Genomic DNA, 19,038 nt, shown 5'->3' with positions numbered 1-19,038 from the left:
ATTATACAACAGTCTAAAGGTGGCCATAGACACACAGATCGGATCGTACGAATCCTCGATTCGTACGATTTTCGGATCGTGTGTGGCGTGTGCCGACATCTTTCGCCCGGCGGAGATCGGTCGTTTGGTCGATCGGTCAGGTTTGATTTTGACCTGACCGATCCCGCCGGAGCTCATGGCATATCGTAATCTGATCGTTCGGCCATACGGCCGAACAATCAGATTACCTCCGATATAGCCATGCCTGTTAATGGCATATCGGGGAAAGATCCGCTCGTTTGGCAACATCGCCAAACGAGCGGATCTTTGCATCTATGGCCACCCTAAGATGGACCAGCACAGTGATGTTTGAATAAAACACTATTATTTGATGAAATAATGCTGGTCCATCTTAAACTGTATATCTATATATCTATATCTATATATATATACACACACAAACTATTTTATATATATATATATATATAATTAGTTACATAGAGCTGCACTCTAAATAGTTTGTGAATCAAATCGCTTTTTTTTTTTTTAAATGTTTTTATTTATGAAAATTTTCAGAGAAAAAAAACATTCACATAGCATGACAATTTGTAAGAAATTGCATCAATGAAATTAATACTGAGTTACAAATGTAGTAAACAGTTACACAATTTAACCATACTTGAGAAAGTGGTTTGCCTTCAGCTACTACGTATTGTCAGCAGAAAAAATGTCCCAATGTAAGTAACCAATAATCTACGATAACGGGTAGTTGGTTAAGGCTATCAGATAGCAATAGGGACAGTTCCCTGTATAATGCAAACAGAGCATAACAGAGGGGCGGGTGGGTATATTCTTGTTGGCTATTTAAACTTAGCCTAAACATCATAAATGTATTTAAAGTGTAACATTAGGTATCCTGGGAATATAGAAAATAAAGTCCTATAGAGGAGAGAAAAGAGAAAAAAAAAAAAAGGGGGAAAGGGGGGATAAAACTTAAAGGGGGCTAAGAACAGCTGTTAAATTTGCATCTTTAGTCACGTTAATGGTGTATAGAATACTATGAATACAGTATTACCAGTTTCATAGAACAGGTTCTACAATGATGTAATACTAAGAGGTATGGAGTCGCCAAACCTATATGAGATCCAAGGCTGCCAAATCTTCATTACTTTTTTAAGATTCTCAGTGGCTATGAGAGTCTCTCATTAATGAAGGTCCAATCCAGTTTGCCTTTAAACTGATGCTAGGGGATTTCCATGATTTAGCAATAGTTTGCCTTGCGGCAAGGAAAATGTGGTTTAATAATTTGAGCTTCAGAGTAGGAACTTTACGAGAGGGGACACCCAGAAGGGCTTCAGATGGGGTCTTTATTAGGTGAAGTTGTAGAATAGAGAAAATCATATTGTATACCCGAGTCCAAAATCTTGCCACTCTTGGGCATGACCACCAAATGTGTGTCATGGTGCCTGAGGATGAGCAACCCTGGAAGCAGTTATCTAGGGGAGAATGATGTATCCTAGCCAATCTCACAGGCGTCAAGTACCATCTGAAGAGGACTTTATACCCCGCTTCAGAGATTATGGTATTCCTTGAACTATGTTTTAGGTTGTCCCAATGCCTTTACCCAATCGTCTTCTGTCAAAGTAATCTCCAATTCTTTGTGCCAAGCTTTGATATAATTTAGGTCTGTGAAATTAGCCGGAGAGATCATATTACAATATAGTAAAGAGACAGCTTTAGGGGTGGTAGAATGGTTCGTGCACCATCTCTCAAAGTAGGTTTGAGTGGGTGCTTCTGGGTTCCTCAGAGACCAACATTGCTTTACCCAGTGTAAAAGTTGGGTGGCCCTAAAGGCTTCAGAGTCTGGGATGTCATAGTTTTCTTTCAAGTAAGACATTGAGAGGGGGCCTCTGACTGTGAGAAGATTATGTACCCTAGTTAACCGATTTGCAGACCACTAGCTAAACGAGCGGGCCTGTAACCCAGGAAGGAAAGATGGGTTGCGAGCTATTGGAGCTACCGGGTTATAAAGGGAGACCAGTTTGTATAACGTGGCATTCTGGTCCCATAACCCTAGGGTATGATGTAGGCTAGGGCTCAATATTTGTGGGCGCTTGGACGGGGGCGTCCAGATCAGTGCTTCTGCTGAGTAGGGGAGTACTAGGGCGTTCTCTAATTCAACCCAAAGGGGTGGCAAGTGTTGTAAGTGGAGTGTGGGGATTTGAGCGAGCTGGGAAGCTAAATAATATTTTCTTAGATTAGGGAGGCCCAATCCACCATCCTGTGGTCTTCTTTCTAGTGGGGGGAAGTCGAGGTGACTGACTTGTGGGGGTCATCCGAATATGTCCATCCACGCCGACCCCTAAAGGGATTAAGTCAGGGTGAAAGCAGGTATATCGGAGAATGTGCTGAGAGTGGCCCTTGGCGCATCCATAAGAAAAAAAAAGAAAAAAAAATACAATATATTTTAAGTTCTGAAGGAGTATATTCTGGGCCAACCGCTCATGTGAATCAAATCGCTTTTATTAGCATATGTGTCCCAACGTTTCAGCCCCTCTTGGGGCCTTTTTCATACTTGAAAAAGGCCCCAAGAGGGGCCAAAACGTTGGACACATGTTAATAAAAGCGATTTGATTCACAAACTATTTGGAGTGCGGCTCTATGCAACTAATTAAAGGAGTTGTTCACCTTCAAACAACCAAGTTGTTTTCAGATAGATCACCAGAAATAACGACTTTTTCCAATGACTTTCTATTTTCTATATGTGACGGTTTTTCTTATATTGAAGTGTAATTTCTCTCATTCTGAAGCAGCTCTGGGAGGGGGAGTCGCCGATCCTGTAAACTGTTCTAAATGTTCATTTAGTTGATACATTTCTTATCTTTGTCCCTGCTGAGCAGAATCTCTGGGTTTCATTACAAGCAGCTGTTAGAATTGATACAATAGTCGCTAATACTCCAGAGATACTGCTGAGAAATGTACCAACTAAATGTTGCAAAATTGTAACAGTTTAGAATCTGCACCTGAATTACTGAGCTGCCAGATTTAAACACCAGAGAGACTAACATTCACCTTTAAACTTAGATTTTGGAAAAACAGTAACAAATAAACAATGGAAAGTAATTGTAAAAAGTCTATTTCTGGGGAACAATCTAAAAACAACTGAAATGAAAAAAGTGTTTGGAAGGTGAACAACCCCTTTAAGTAATAATATGCTTTTGAGCCTGCACCCACACGTATATCACAAATCCAGATTTGAGTGCTGCTGCTTGACAAACAGATAGATATATAGATATATAGATATCTCTGTCAAGATATATAGATATATAGATATATAGATAGAAAATTATACAATGGGTGCCCCAGCACTCTTAGAAGTATACTTGCTGTGTTAGTCGGTGCTCGCGCCGTCACATCCCCACATGAAATAGAGTATGTAAAGAAGAAGCAGCACTCGTCAATTGCAGAAAATTGTATTAAAAGATCAGAGCATCACTCAAGGCAACGTTTCGGACAACACATGTGCCCTTTGTCAAGCCAAAAAAATTCTCTCAGCATCTCACAGGTATCACATTATATAGGCAACAGACAGGAAATGACCTCAAAATTTGCATATACATAGGTACAGAGCATTATCATATACATAGATCTATAGAAACAAAAACAGGTCATAATCACGATTTAAACCCAGAGGATATAAAGATTTGAGCATATTAATCCACCATACCTCTCTTTTTTTAACTTTCAATTCTGTATCCCCCCCTCTTCTCATAGGCGGTACTACTTCCAAGACCATAAATTTAAGCTGATCTGCCGTGTGTCCCAAATCAACAAAATGTTTTGAAACAGGTAATGTGGTATTGCCCAAATTAATACTACAGCGATGTTGAGATATACGTGATTTGACCATCTGGGTGGTCTCACCCACATAGATGAGACCACACGGACATGTCAACACGTAAATCGCAAATTTTGAAATGCACGTAAAACGCCCTCGTAGCTGTATCTGTTGGCCGGTCTGGGGGTGAACAAACTCTCTTCCTTTCAATACGAAAGGACATTGTACACAGCTTAGGCAGGGATACATACCCTTAGATCTGCCTCCCCAAAACGTATGTGCCTCCCTAGGTTTAGTTTTCACTAAAGTGGAAGTAACATGCGCCCCAATAGTTTTGCCTTTCCTGTAGGAGATAAGAGGAGGTGCTCTAAATTCTGGTATAGTAGGATAAGCATTTCGTAAAATGTACCAATGCTTGTGTAGTAATTTACCAATAGCTTCGCTATTATTATGAAACTGGGTGACAAATGGCACACGTTGCGTCTGTTTAGTTTTCCCCTTGGGATATCTGACCCTTTGCTGGGCTTGTTGAATCACCTTTTCTGGGTATCCCCTCTCTCTAAACTTGTGGCACATAATTTGTTCCCGTTTCTCTTTTTCTTTACCTTCACTCACTAACCTCTGAACCCTTGAGAGCTGGCTAATGGGGATTGATTTCTTCGTATGTGGGGGATGCTGACTGGTAAAGTGAAGGAATTGAGGAATTATTTGATGGTTAGGAACCCGGTCACACCGACCATATATGTTCTCCCTAAAATTCACAAGGACCCAGTGTGTCCACCAGGGAGACCTATTGTGGCCGGTATTGACTCGGTCTTTTGCCCATTAGCTATAATGCTTGATAAAGTACTAAGTCCCTTGATTCAAGAGGTACCTTCATTTATAAGGGATACTGGACATTTTCTTCACAAATTACAATCACTAGGAAATGTGGGTGAGGGTGTAATTCTGGCCACATTGGATGTGGCCAGTTTGTACACGTCCATACCAGATAGTGATGGGTTAGAAGCAAGTCAGTGGATACTGAAGGAAAGAGCGCATTACTCTGTGCATCAGATTGATTTTTTCCTACAGGCCTTGGAGATCATATTGTGTTGTAACTATTTCACTTTTAGGGAGCAGTACTACCGGTGACCGCAAAATAAAGTAGCTTGAAACAACTAAGTCCAATTAAGTGGAGGTTTATTGGTGAACCAACGTTTCGATTCCGTACAGGAATCTTCACCAGGGAGAAATACGCGCCAGTACACAGAAAGGTATTTTAATACAAATAATGGTGCCAGGGCGCCTAGAAAACCATGTGAATACCAAAATAGAAAAGACCATTACCGTAGTGTGTCTACGCATTTATCTATATTGCACCCTGAACCTGTGGTGATTTACAGTGTTCTGGTGTAGGAATTTCGCTAAGTAGCGTAATAAAATTAGGTTAAACCTGACCTTAATCCCGTGGAGGTGAACCGGCAACCCGGAAGTGCCACGAAGGTTCAGTGAGTTCAGCGCTGTCACCATTGCTAAGGCAACCACCAGCAAGCCGAAGTCCGTGTGCATTTCTGTAACAGCTGTAGACCGGTAGCTGCATCCATGCATATAGCCTAAGCAGCCTATACTGGTAGATGTCTACTATCCGTAAGGACCCTTTGTCTGCACAACAGGACAAAAGTGGCGGCCTGATTTGATGTGTGCCCGACAACTCCTGAGAGAGCCGGCACACATGCTACAACCCCTAATGTAGCTGGATGCCGAAAGTTATATTGGTGCAGGCATTCTGTCACAATCCCCTCATAGTCCACACAGAGACGTGGGTTCAAACACCATATACACTCCATTGCAGTCTTTCTCAGGTGCCGACGGGCGATATAGAGCTATACGGTCCCGGACCGAAACAATGCTAGTGGGTATTGTTGCTACCCATAGCCTGCATATGTATGGTTGGGTACTCCTGCTACCCATGATATGAATATGTATTCTAGGGTACTCCTGCTACCCTTAGTACAAGTCTGTGAGGGGGCATAATATATAGTAACTGAAGGGAGAGAGGGAGAGAGGGAGAGAGGGAGAGAGGGAGAGAGAGAGAGAGAGAGAGAGAGAGAGAGAGAGAGAGAGAGAGAGAGAGAGAGAGAGAGAGAGAGAGAGAGAGAGAGAGAGAGAGAGAGAGAATAAAGTACCCCCTCTTGTAAAATATAAGGATATTATAAGTTTCACCCTTTCATGTAGCATTTGCCCATCCTGTGGATAGAGGATCAAATGTAACCGGTGCTCTGCTTGATTCTTAGCTGGACAAGGTCTAGCCTAGATGGGGTTATACAACTCTCAGATATTAGCACCCAGGCTGGTACACTTAGACACATCTAGTAGTATGTACAGGGGCGCTCCACCAATGAGGTGGGTTGAGCAAAAATGCCGCTCCTGGTAACTAAGAGCCAAATTTCCGGTTTTCAACCGGAAATTCGTCTCTTCTAGTGCAGAGAGCGCAATTGCAAAGTGCACCGCAAAGGGCAGGGTCAGCTGGCGAAGAGGCAAGGATCGCCGCAGAGTATGTACACCTGCCAACTATATAATGCAAAACAGCAGTAGAAAGGTTTGCATTGTTGCCCGGGTTCAATTTCAGACAAGGCACTTTCTGCAAGCAGTTTGTATGTTCTCCTTGTGTTTGTATGGGTTCAAAACATATAGATTAATTGGTTCCTGATAAAATCAACCTCAGTGTATGAGGATGATAGGAACCTTCGACTGTAGGTTCCACTAGGGTATGGATTGATGGGAATGATGTAGAACAAAAGCTACAAGATCCCTTTTAACAAGAGTTTTTCTTGCCGTTTTACAGAGCTATAGAATTATAGCAAACTGAATGTCACCTTTGACCTGCATGTGACACAACTAGTCTGCCACAGCTTCAGAGCTGAAATCTGTCACTGCCAAGCCCCTGCTTGCTGGATAGTTGTTTCTGGCACTCTGCAATATTAGGAAAGAGAAGAAAGGGAAAGTAAGTGATGAGCAGAAAGCAGTGATTTCAGCAGTTTCCATATTCCTGCTGCTGACAGGGACCTGGAAATTGCAACTTTTTGCCATCAAAGCTAATAAGTGTTATCAGGTAAAGGAAACATGTGGCCCCTCAAACAATGATAGTCTACAACTCCTACTATTGGTGGAAATCTGGCAGTTGTAGTTCAAAATAAAGAGGGCAGCTGGTTGCCCTTCACTATTGCATAATATTATGTGATGTACAGCATATGCTGCTATATTAAAATATTTGATATTAAAAAGTACTGTAACTGTATTCTAGGTCTAATACAGCTTAGCACAACTGCTTCCAAAAAAGTTTCCAGCTGCAACCAGTACTCTGTCAGAAACTATAAAAGTTTAATAGCCCAAAATAACAAATAAATTAAAAAATAAAGTCAACACAATCCATGCCCAAAACTGAATAAATAATGACAATCATGACAGCCTACCCTCATAGTTTAAGGGCTATTTAAGATGTCAGATCAACAGATCACATCCTACAAGTAGGATGCAGTCACATGGGTCAAAATATAACGGGACTGCTACAAAAATCGGATATGTAAACTACATGGAACGCAGTGTAAGCGCATGAACAAAAGACTCCATCAGACGTTACATTACAGGTGTGGGGAATCAGTTTTCATAGTAGCCTACAAATCTCATGCTGTTGCAAGGCATTGTGTGGTGTTGCATGGCATGATCAGATCTAACCCATAAATAAAATCAAAATCTACTGGGTAGTTTAGCCTTTAATTTTTCATACTTGTTACCAGTTTAGTTGCACGTCTTTGCACTCTCTCCAGCTCTTCAAAGACCGGAGCCCAAAACGGCACTGCGTATTCAAGGTTAGGCTTTAAAAGGGGCCTATAAATAGGAAAAATTATCTTTACATCCCTTGAGTAAATGCTTATTTATGTCAGTACTTTGCTTTAGTAGCCACCTAAGGATACCCAAGCGTACTACCATTTAGTGTATAACTTACATGTATATTAACTCTACCAAAGTGCTAAACTTAGCAACTTGCTGCCCAATTTTCCATTTTGTTCATATCTCTTGCATGGAACTTCTAGTTTTCCACAATTTAGTATCATCAGCAAAATCATGAATAAATTAAAAAGCAAAAGACCAAGGACAGTTCACTGCGGTCAGGCCTTGATTGGGAGTTAAAATAGGCCATGCCATTCCAAGTACACAGAGGCCAAAACAGCCCCCCACCAGCCCACTATATGGTACCATTCTATTGAACCATACAGCAGCCCCTCTGGCATTTGCCAGAACCCACAGATTGCCAGTCCAGGCCTGCCTGCGGTATGGCATTAACAACATTGGTGGTAAATGGAACATTTTCTAATTAGGCCACGCTTTGTAATCTATCCTTCAGTTCTTTATCCAAGTCAAAATATTGAGTCCTAGGCCAATATTTCTTAATTTAATCAATAACCTTCTTTGTGGTACTGTATCATATGCGGTAGCAAAAATCTAAGTAGGTCACATCCACAGCTTTCCCAAAGTCTAAGTTCCTGCTCAACGCCATATAAAATATCTAATATAAATAATTTAAAAAAAATCAAATAGGATAATTACCTTTACATGTTCTAGTCTCTTTTAAATTTCCTCTGGAGTCAACAACTCTGTGGTTGCTTGTTAAAAAGGTAAACACAGAAATTAAACTCCGTAAATACCCTGGGGTGTGTGTATACAATCAGATTCTGGGCCTTTATTTACTAGTCTCTTTTAAACATCATCTTAAGTTAACCAGTCACCTTTACTTATTAATTATGCTGGTTTCTCAGTGGTTTAAGTCCAAGAAAGTCCAAGGTTTGAAACCTCTGCTCTCATCGCACCTAATTTTTTTAACAAGCTCTTAATATGGTAAGCAGTATTATAATTTAATCCAACAATTTTTAGTTAGGCAGCCCGCTAAGAAGCCTCTGTATAATGAGTTGCTCTTCATCTAAAAAGAGAATAGGCTTTAGCAAGGGAAGGAAGGCGTTTATTTCAACAAAGGTTTCCCAGAGGACTGTTGGTTTTGATTGTCTTTGCTCTCTGGGATCAGGAAACTGAATGTGGTTTTGATTTAATTTTTACATTTTGCCCTGTTTAGCAAAAGAAATAACAAAAACATAGATATTTAATAATTGTTAAAATAGCCAGAATGTAGATTCTACACAAGCCACATTAATTGCACCAATGTTGAAAATGGGTATACTGTCCCTTTAAAGCTCAGTACTAGTTAAAAGACAAGCAGCATCTATTTCATGGTAGGGAGAAGACTAGCACAAATTGCAGCTTTAAATATAAGACATTGAAGCAACAGGTCCAATACATGCTTTAGGTAATACACAAGGAGGCAACTAATAACAGATCATCACTGCCCTTATTTTCACAATAGTAAAAATAAGATAGTATCACAGAAAAATTTAACTGTAGCTTAGTCTCTTTTGAAAGTTTCAAGCTTCAAACACTTCAAGCTGGCCTCTATAGGGTTGTTTGCCATGGACATGCCCTTGTGATGGTGCATATAATTGCAACTACTGTATCAAGATACACTCTGGGATACTGTACCTTACTGTTGCAGTTAGGATTTGACTGAACCAACAATATCCAAATGAAAAAATGTCTAGAACACAAGGGACTAGAACACAGGCTAGAACACAGGCTAGAACACAGGCTAGAACACAGGCTAGAACACAAGAGCATGTAATAAATGAATGTGGGAACACTATCAGCAAAATAAAAAGTTTCTTGTTTACCTGAACACAGAGTATCCAGTGAATGACACTCACACTGACCATACACAGGTAGCTCCCTCGTGTGAGAAGGTTGCCAAATGAGCAAATCTGTGTCCATTTATTCTACCAAATTGTGGACCAAATTAAGTTTATCTGATTGGTGGCCCCCTAGACCAGGGCTGTCCAACTGGCGACCCCCCCTCCTTTGGCTGCTTATGCTGTGTCTGCTTATCATATGTAAAATTTAAAAGGTATCACTGTGGAGATAAACTGCACCCTGCATTGTTTAAACCTCAAATTCAGACTCTAATCCCCTGTATCACACCTGTGATCCCCCTGTATTGTATCCTAAAGGCCTGTACTGTTCACACCTGAGACCCAGACTGAAACTGCCCACATTGTTCACACTTTATTCAAAATGCTAATGGGGCACTGTATGTAGTACATATTAGAATGATAGGTTTCCCTGTCTCCTGCTCTGTTCTGTCTTCCCTCCATGCAGGGCTGGAACTAGGGGCAGGCAGAGTAGGCGCCCACCTAGGGCACAATCATGGGCGGGGCACACTTTTAAGGGGAATTTCCTTTCTTTCTTTTTTAAACCCTGCTTGGCCTTTAATAGTTTTTCAACTTTATAAACCCCCTGTTCCAGACAGAATCACTCCCCAGCTCCCTTTTGGCAGCTGCTGGCACAGGTACATATTTGTGGGCAATATCTTGGCTGCTACTTGCACAGGTAAACAGATGATATGATGGATATTTGGCTGCTGCTGGCACAAGTACATATATGGAGGCAATAGTGTGTATTTTTTGGCTGATGCTGGCACAGGTACAGATTGGGGTCACTATGAAGGATTGTTTGCTGCTGGGTCAGGTACATGGGGCAATATGGTGGCTGCTGGCACAGGTACACAGATGTTTGAGGGCAATATGATGGATTTTTGGCTACTGCTAATGGTAATGCAGGACGGTTGGGGGGGCACTAATTGAAGCCTTTGCCTAGGGTGCAAAAATACCTTGGCCCGGGCCTGCCTCCCTGTGTGCCCCATTCTCTGCTTGCCCAGTGCTGCTTGCCCTACCCTACCTGTGGGATGTAAGCCTGTTAGGGGTTTGTAAGCATTTGGAAATTGTTGTTAAGGGCCCCTAAGGTGTTTAATCATGTGTTGGAGGTTGTTGTATTATCCACAGGGGAGGATGAGGCATATGGATTTAAGGGTATGTTTTTAACATGACTTCAATTTTTCACATATGAGTGATGAGGGATTTCCCTGCAGTGAGTACCAACCATTTGGTTTTATGGTGTGTTACCACCATTAATGTGGATACGATCTTGAACGTTCTTGTGGTAATATGGGTGTAGTTTACTATGGGTGTAGTTTACTGTGGGTGTGGTTTAAAAGGGGGGGTGGCCAACACCGACTTTCATTATCGGCCCTCCTCCACATAGGCCAGTAAAATTGTGGCCCTCGGTACCACAGAACTTGGACAGCACTGCCCTAGACCAAGGAGCAGTATACATGGAGGATCTGTGCGGACACAAAGATGTAGCCTCATGCATGTAGCATCATATGGTCTTGTCCAACAGAAGGCCATCCTGTTGGCAAGATATGTGGCCCTATAAGCTGCTGTGTTGGCAGCCAGTACCAACCCATATGTGGCTGGCCTGGATAAATCTTTGTTTACTTTATTTTTAGTCAAAGACTCATAACAAGAGTAAAGTGTTATGCAATTCCAGTAATAATCTGTTGCGTACACACAGACGGCAACTAGGAATCGGTGAAAAATATCACGCGTGTTGACATAAATGTAAGGGTGCTGTGAAAATGTTTAAGAACACAAAATATATCATATATACTGTAAAATACATATACACACATTATATATATATATATATATATATATATATATATAGATATAGAGAGAGAGAGAGAGAGAGAGAGAGAGAGAGAGAGAGAGAGAGAGAGAGAGAGAGAGAGAGAGAGAGAGAGAGAGAGAGAGAGAGAGAGAGAGAGAGAGAGAGAGAGAGAGAGAGAGAGAGAGAGAGAGAGAGAGAGAGAGAGAGAGAGAGAGAGAGAGAGAGAGAGAGTTCCAAAGATAAGGAACGCACAGCCATAAGCATTCACACTGCCTGAGTGCCAGTCTATAAAAGTCAATATTCTCCCAGATGACGGCACTCCTTGACGAAGATTCAGTTAGGTAATCGAAACGTTGGTCCATAAATAAAACTGCATTTGATTTGAATGGATGTCCTAGTTTCCTTGGAGTGCAGTCATCTGGGAGAAATATATATATCTGGTAACAAAGCAGCCGCACTCTAATCCGGATTTGGAGTATAAATGTGGGTGCAGGCCCAAAATATATTAATACTCAATCAATAGGGTATTGGTGTCCAATGGGGGGGGGGGTGTGGGGGTGTGTGTGTCTGTGTGTCTGTGTGTGTGTGTGGGGGGGGGGGTGTGTGTGTGTTCGTTCTGAGGCCGAAACGTTAGTCATTCAATAAAACATTTTTAGATTTATTTAAGTCCTGAGAGTGCAGACCTTCTCTATGTAATAGATAGTCTACATTTTGGACACTGCACTCAGGCACATTTGAACTAAGTATCGAGAGTGCCGACTCTGGATGGATGGAGATTAGATCAAACCCACACGCAGTAAAGGTGTACAAAAGTACGACTAGAATTTGCAGCCTAGACTCTAATTAGGTGTAATGTTTGCTTTTTAAACACTAGATGCAACCTGTTTATTGGGGGGTGCCAGAGTCAACAACTTTGCAGTCAGATAAATTGTTTACCAATTTGAAGATCCAACAACCAAAATTTGAAATAAGACATAAAATAAAGCACAATTAAAAAATCTGATTGCTTGCTTGACTAACAAAAGCTAGTTAACAGTCTATATATCCACAAACTGACAATTATGTAAAAAAAAGTTGAAGCACTTAATAATGCCCCTGAAACTGAAAACAAATACCTCCTTATTCCCAAACTGACAAATGTTACCATCACCATTACCTATTACTATTCTTGTAAAGTGCAGACTAATTAAGTGTAATATTAAAAAGATGCACCTGTACAGATCAACGACAATCTGACTAAACAATAAAGAAATTAAAAATACACACATAAATCCAGATTTTAGCAAAAAATATACAAATAATTACATGATATCTAATGGGGGGAAAATGGTGGACAACACTATTTACATCTAGAAAATGACCAAGAAAGGCTGTATGTTGTCTTGACCAGATTCATGAACCCAATATGTCTCTGATTTGGGAAGCAGTTGGTGCTCCTCTGATCAGGGCAATGGAATTTATTAAAGGCACTAAAAGTCATATTTGATATTGAAATTAATGCAAATCTATAAATACAAAGTTACAGTGATTTTGCTGGTCTTTGACATGAAATAAGCAACTCAAAGAGCAGTTATTGTTATCACATTCACATTTCACAAAAATAAAATACGAGAAATAGTGTTAAAAATTAAAAATGCAAGTGGGAACATGCCAAGAAAATATTACCTTGAAGTCCGTTGTTCATTTGGGTACTGTTAAGTTAACAAGCATGTACCCTGATCGAACACTCCACAACCTTTAACGTTGTATGTTTCTCCCTTTGTGTCATCCAAAAACTGATCAGAATCCTGGTCCAGCAAGTTAAAAGCAGGAAAGGGCCTGGCAGGTCTCCTCCCAACACTTCCCTTGCCAGAGAACCTGACATCACCCTACTTTTGATGAGTCAAGTGCTAATTATAAAATAAACAAAAGCAGGGTTGCTCCTCTCACACGGTATGTGAAGGAGCGAAAGTTTATAAAAAGGATTATTAAATATATATATATATATTATACACAATTTTTTAAATATATTTTTTTTCAGTCCATACAGACAAGCAGCGTCTTCCCTCCCCCATTGCATGCTGTTTTGAAGCTGCCTCCAGGGAAATGTAAAATCAGGGTTTTAAAGTTTCATTTATCACTTTCTCCACGGTATTAGGGAGATCTGGCTTGCCTAGGCATCGTAATCACAGAGAACACACACATTTTAGGTTGTATACTGGAGTAGGAGTTACACAGTAGGAGAAAATGCAGATAATTTTGCGGGATATTATTCCGGGATATTATTCCGAAGTATAAATCAGCTCCAAAAACCATTATGCTATACATCAGGACAATTTTAGGGTTGCTACTTGATTCCAGGATTTTTACAGTCAAACAAGCTGGCTGACAACATGGACTCCTTATGTTTCTAAAACTCTCACATCATTCAGTTTCCTTTGCCTTTAATAAGTTTTTTTTCTTAATCATTCTGCTAATTCATTCTATTGAAGGGAATGTCCAAGTAAAAACTGTTTTAGTAAAAAGAAAAACTTTATTTTAAACAAACAACCTTCAGATATACTGTACATTTAAAGATCTCAAATGGTTTAAGTTATTTGTAAATGTGATTGCGCAATTGTTTTTAAAAGCAGTATTTTTCTCTATTTTTATTTTCTGCACTCCAGGTTCTGACTCTCAAAACTCTCACTAACAGACCTGTTGAAGAACTGACCTGTTACACTGTTTAAAAGTTCAGAATCATGCAGTGATGTAAAAAAATGACTGTGCCATGCCATATTTCTACTCCCATTGGTTAAATTGAACCTTTAGGTCTATGTCACATGAATTTTTGGACCAGTGTTATATGTGGGGGGTCATGCAACCCCTTACATTGGTTATTGAATTTGAAGTGCTAGAGGCATCCGCTACCTGTAGTCACCTGGGCAGGGTAACTTTGGGTGCAAGTAATCGGGCAAGAATCCATAGCAATTTTAAGTCACAATAACAAACGCATATAAAACACTGGTGTTATGACACTTAGACAATACACGGTTGGTTGCCACCAATATAATCATATTAAATAGAGATACACTGACAGGTGTCATGTGTTAGTCTGGTCATTTGGTTAGTTTCACATTAATATTTATATGAAGATGTTACAATTTCAGATGCTGGGACAAAAAATAAATACTGGAACTTAAACTATTAACTAGAACAGTGCTGTCCAACTTCTATGGTACCGAGGGCCGGAATTTTTCCAATCTACATTGTGAAGGGCCGATAACGGAAGCCAGTGTTAGCCACTCCCTGTTTTTAGACCACAATCACTTTAAACCACACCCATGTTACCGCAAGACCATTTCCACATTAATAGCACACCAAAAAACCAAATAGTTGGTGCTCACTGCAGGGATCAGGGCCGGAACTAGGGGTAGGCAGAGTAGGCGGCTGTCTAGAGCGCCATCATTGAGGGGCGCACTTTTTTCAAGCGTTTATTTAATAATTTGTTTCAGTAATCATGGACACCCAGTTGGGTGGAATACATCTCCTTCCCCTTCTCCCTCTTGCCGGCAAGTAATAGCTCCTTCTGTACGGTGCACCGCGACGTGCATACACGCGTCAGTGACAGAGAGAGGCAGAGAGCTGGCGGCCTGCTTGTCGTGGGTCGCTCTCACTGCTCTCAGCCTTGCACAGTTGCACTGAACTGAAGACATTCTTTCTATTACTGTAAAGTGTTGAAGCTTCCTGCTGGCACAGCCAGGTACAGATTTGGAGCCCATATGTTTGCTGTTGCTGCTGGGCGCTGGCACAGGTACATAAATACTTGGGGGCAATATGATGTGATCGGATTTATTTTTGGCTGCTGCTGACACAGGTAAAGATTGGGGGCAATATGATGACTGCAGGAGAGCTATATGATGGATGGCTGCTGAGCTTGCTTGCACAGGTACAGGGGGCAGTAATTTAAATTTAAAAAAAAGTGTTGTACACTTTCTTGCTCTCTTTATTTAAAAACCATCATGGTAAGGAGGGAAATGGTAATGCAGGACAGGGGGGCACTGATTGAAGCTCTTGCCTAGGGTGCCGAACTACCTCGTGCCTGGCAAGGATGCCACTCATATGTAAAAAAAGACATACCCATAAATCCATATGCCTCCTCCTCCCCTGTGTTTAATACAGTACCCCAGCATATGACACACACAGGGAGCATATGGAAGGCAGAACAGAGCAGGAGACAGGAATCAGGACCAGTCTAATATGTCCTACATACAGTGACACCGTGCTGGTGCTCCATTAGCATTTTGAATAAAGTGTGAACAGGTGAACAATGTGGGCAGTTTTAGTCTAGGTCTCAGGTGTGAACAGTACAGGGCTTTAGGGAAGTGAACAATAGAGGTGTCACAGGTGTGAACAATGCAGGGGGATCACAGGTGTGAACAATGCAGGGGATTAGTCTGAATTTGAGGTTTAGACAATGCAGGGCCAATTAATCTCTGTAGTGATACCTTTTAAATTTTACATATGGTAAACAGACACAGCAGGCAGACTTTGATGTGGAGGGCCACATGAGGGGGGGGGGGGGTCCGATCCGCGAGCCGCCAGTTGGACAGCCCTGAACTAGATCATAACAAAAGCATTGCAATTCCTAATTTACACAGTAGGTGGGGCAGTAGGCCTGGACAAGAATTTTTTTTCTGGTAGAACAAAAATAAGTATAGGTATGGGACCTGTTATCAAGAATGCTCGGGAACATTTCGTAATTTGGATCTTCGTACCTTAATTCTATTAGAAAACTATTTAAACATTACATAAACCAGATAGGATGGTTTTGCTTCCAGTAAGGATTAATTATATCTTAGTCTGGATTAAGTACAAGATACTGTTTTGTTATTACAGCGAAAAAGACACATTTTTTCTAATTTTTTAAAAAAATTGGATTTGGATAAAATTGGGAGACTGCCTTTCCGTAATTAGGAGCTTTCTGGATAATGGGTTTCCAGATAACGGATCCCATAGCTGTATTCGTGAATTCTTAATTTACCCTTACTTTTAACCTGTTAAAAAAATGCAACCAAAAACTTTAAGGCTCCGTAACCACGATTGTAAGTTTGCATAATGAAAGAACTGTATATCTATCTATCTATCTATATAAAAATATAAATAAAAGACCAGCAACACCAGGATTTTTAGTGAATCAAAAAATGTGTTATTGCATGTACAATGCAATAACATTTTTTTGATTCACTAAAAATCCTGGTGTTACTGGTATTTTCTATGCATACTGGACAAAGCTCTATCAAAAAATAGGACCATATTAAATGTGGCTTCAGTCATCTCCCACAGCACTTTTTGCCATGTACATGTGCTACCTCCATGTTTTATCATACAAGATGCAAATCCACATAACACAGATTGACATCATAACTGAAGCTGGGCAGCACAGGAAACAGACAAACACTGCATAAATGGGTAGTTTACCTTCAATTTAGCTTTTTAATATGCTTAAAATATCCTATTCTTAGCAGATTTTCAGTTGGTCTTGTTGATTATACTGGCTAGTTAATATGCCTGTTCTACATTTAATTTAGTGATTATAGTGGCACATTTAGGGGCAGATTTATCCAAGGTCGAGGTGAATTTTTAAATGAAAAAAATTTGAATTTTGAGCTATTTTCTGTGTACTTCAACTAGAAAAATAGTCAAATTCGAAAAAAATTTAACATTTGAATATTGAAATTTACCATGTACGGTCTCTTTAAAAATTCGACTTCGACCATTCACCATCTAAAACCTGCCCAATTGCTGTTTTAGCCTATGGGGGACCTCCTAGAACCTATTTGGGTCAATTGGTAAACTTTGAAATATCTAAGGTTTTTTTGGGAAAAACTTCGAATTCGATCGAATGTACTATTCCTTAGATTCGTACGCTTCGAATTCGGCTGAATACGGACCTATTCGATCGAAAACAGACCTATTCAACCAAAAATTTTTTGATCTTTTTGAATTCGAATTTCGAAGTTTTTTCAATTCGAAATTTGACCCTTGATAAATATGCCCCTTAGGGTTAATATGCTCATTATCAATCTTACTTATTGATTATACTGGAAACTCTAAAGTTAATATGCTCATTATTCTTTTTATTTAGGAATTATATTGGCATTTAGCAATTAATATGTTTTGGCCTGACCAAAAAGTTGGGGTATGACAATTCTTTTTGTCCCTCTATTTATCCTTTTTTATTGATGCTTTAAAACAAGAATTATAACACAATTAGCATTTAGCAATCTGTTCCCTATTTTTCAATCGCTTGGACCTATGCGACTGTGAAATCTGTTGACTATCACAAGTCAGACTTTCACTAGCGCACAGTTGGTTACCTACACGTCAATAAACCGCATATTATTTCCTTCCCAGACGACAACCAACTTGATTAAAAAAAAAAAAAAGTTAATTTGTCCGATCTGCACAGTTGTTACAATGGCTAATGGGTTATAGACTAGGAACCAAAAACAGTTGTTTTGATCATCTGTTATAGTGGTGAAGTTGTCATGCAGCACCTTACAGAGATTGTTTATTACTGACATCAATCCCTGCCCCAGTGGAGCTTACAATCGAAAAATCCTAATCACAATCGCACAGGCTAGGGTCAGTTTCATCAAGTCGATTAACATGCCTGTATTTTTTTTTTTTTTTTTTTGGGGGGGGGGGGCAAACGAGAATGGAATTCAAACTCTAAACCCCAATGTTGCCAGGCAGACGTGTGTATAGCAACTGGGCTGTCCATACTTAAATGGTGGGTGAGCTGGGGATGTAGTAGCTAGGACATGTTGATAATGCTAACCACATGCTGCTAAATATAACCCATCTGTAGCCCACAAGATTACATAAACGGTATGCAAACAGTTGCCAGCAGAATTTTTTAACAGTGCAGAGTGAAAGGCACAATATGGGAGAACTGCTGAAACTGCAATGCTGTTTAAGCATCACTCCTTTGCAGTATGTTTCACTTATATAGTCCATACTGGGAGACAAGTCATCAAGATTTTAGAATAAGCACATCGATACAGAATCTGAAAGAAGTTAGTATTTTTAAAAAGTTACACAAATGTACAGTAAAGACATTTGACCCAATTTTAAAAACATATATCTCAATTTTCTTGCAGTATGTGTGGGAATAGCAACACTTCTGGCACAAGGTATCGATAGCATTCAATTCACTGTGTGCAAATCAGTTGCTAATGTTAAAGCAAGTCAAAGGCACTTGTCATAAGATGCTAAAAAATACAAACACCAACTTTTTTTGAATGCTATGAAATCGTACCCTACTCTTTCTGGACACATATGAGTTGCGACTTTCTTAACTACTGTGAATTATTAATCATTTAAGGGAAACTCTGGCTTCCAAACCAAAATTTGATAAAGAGGCCCACATACAGTTAACACAGAAACCCCCAATATACGCATCACAGTTATCAGTTTCTTCAAAAAGTTTGAATAAATGCCATTTTCTATGCTGAAATCCATCGGTTTGACAGTTTTCCTCTTTCTGCAGCATTTGAAATTCTGGTAGGGAAGGAGGGACTAAACCTTGATGTTCACATCTTACAGACAGCATGTAGGAACTACAGAACCCACAATGCATTGCACTATGATGTTCACAAAATCACATG

At 40.1% G+C, this 19,038-nt stretch overlaps 1 protein-coding gene across 6 annotated transcripts in view; it reads right to left on the bottom strand.

Moving 5' to 3' along the window:
* ripor1.L (RHO family interacting cell polarization regulator 1 L homeolog) overlaps positions 1-19,038 on the bottom strand; it is a 90,004-nt gene that overhangs the window by 58,788 nt on the left and 12,178 nt on the right. For 3 of the 6 annotated variants that reach the window (XM_041590077.1, XM_041590073.1, XM_041590075.1), the window contains exon 1: positions 13,073-13,181. The exons of 1 other annotated variant lie outside the window; for it this stretch is intronic. In XM_041590077.1, coding sequence (XP_041446011.1) covers positions 13,073-13,091 — 19 coding nt within the window. In that variant the 5' untranslated portion in view covers positions 13,092-13,181. Of the gene's footprint in view, positions 1-13,072; positions 13,183-19,038 lie in introns of those variants that run through there. 2 more of the 6 variants (XM_041590074.1, XM_041590078.1) reach the window with 1 other exon arrangement.

Source organism: Xenopus laevis, chromosome 4L, assembly GCF_017654675.1.
Source record: "Xenopus laevis strain J_2021 chromosome 4L, Xenopus_laevis_v10.1, whole genome shotgun sequence".
Classification (NCBI taxonomy): Eukaryota; Metazoa; Chordata; class Amphibia; order Anura; family Pipidae; genus Xenopus; species Xenopus laevis.
This window is presented reverse-complemented; position numbering and strand designations above follow the sequence as displayed.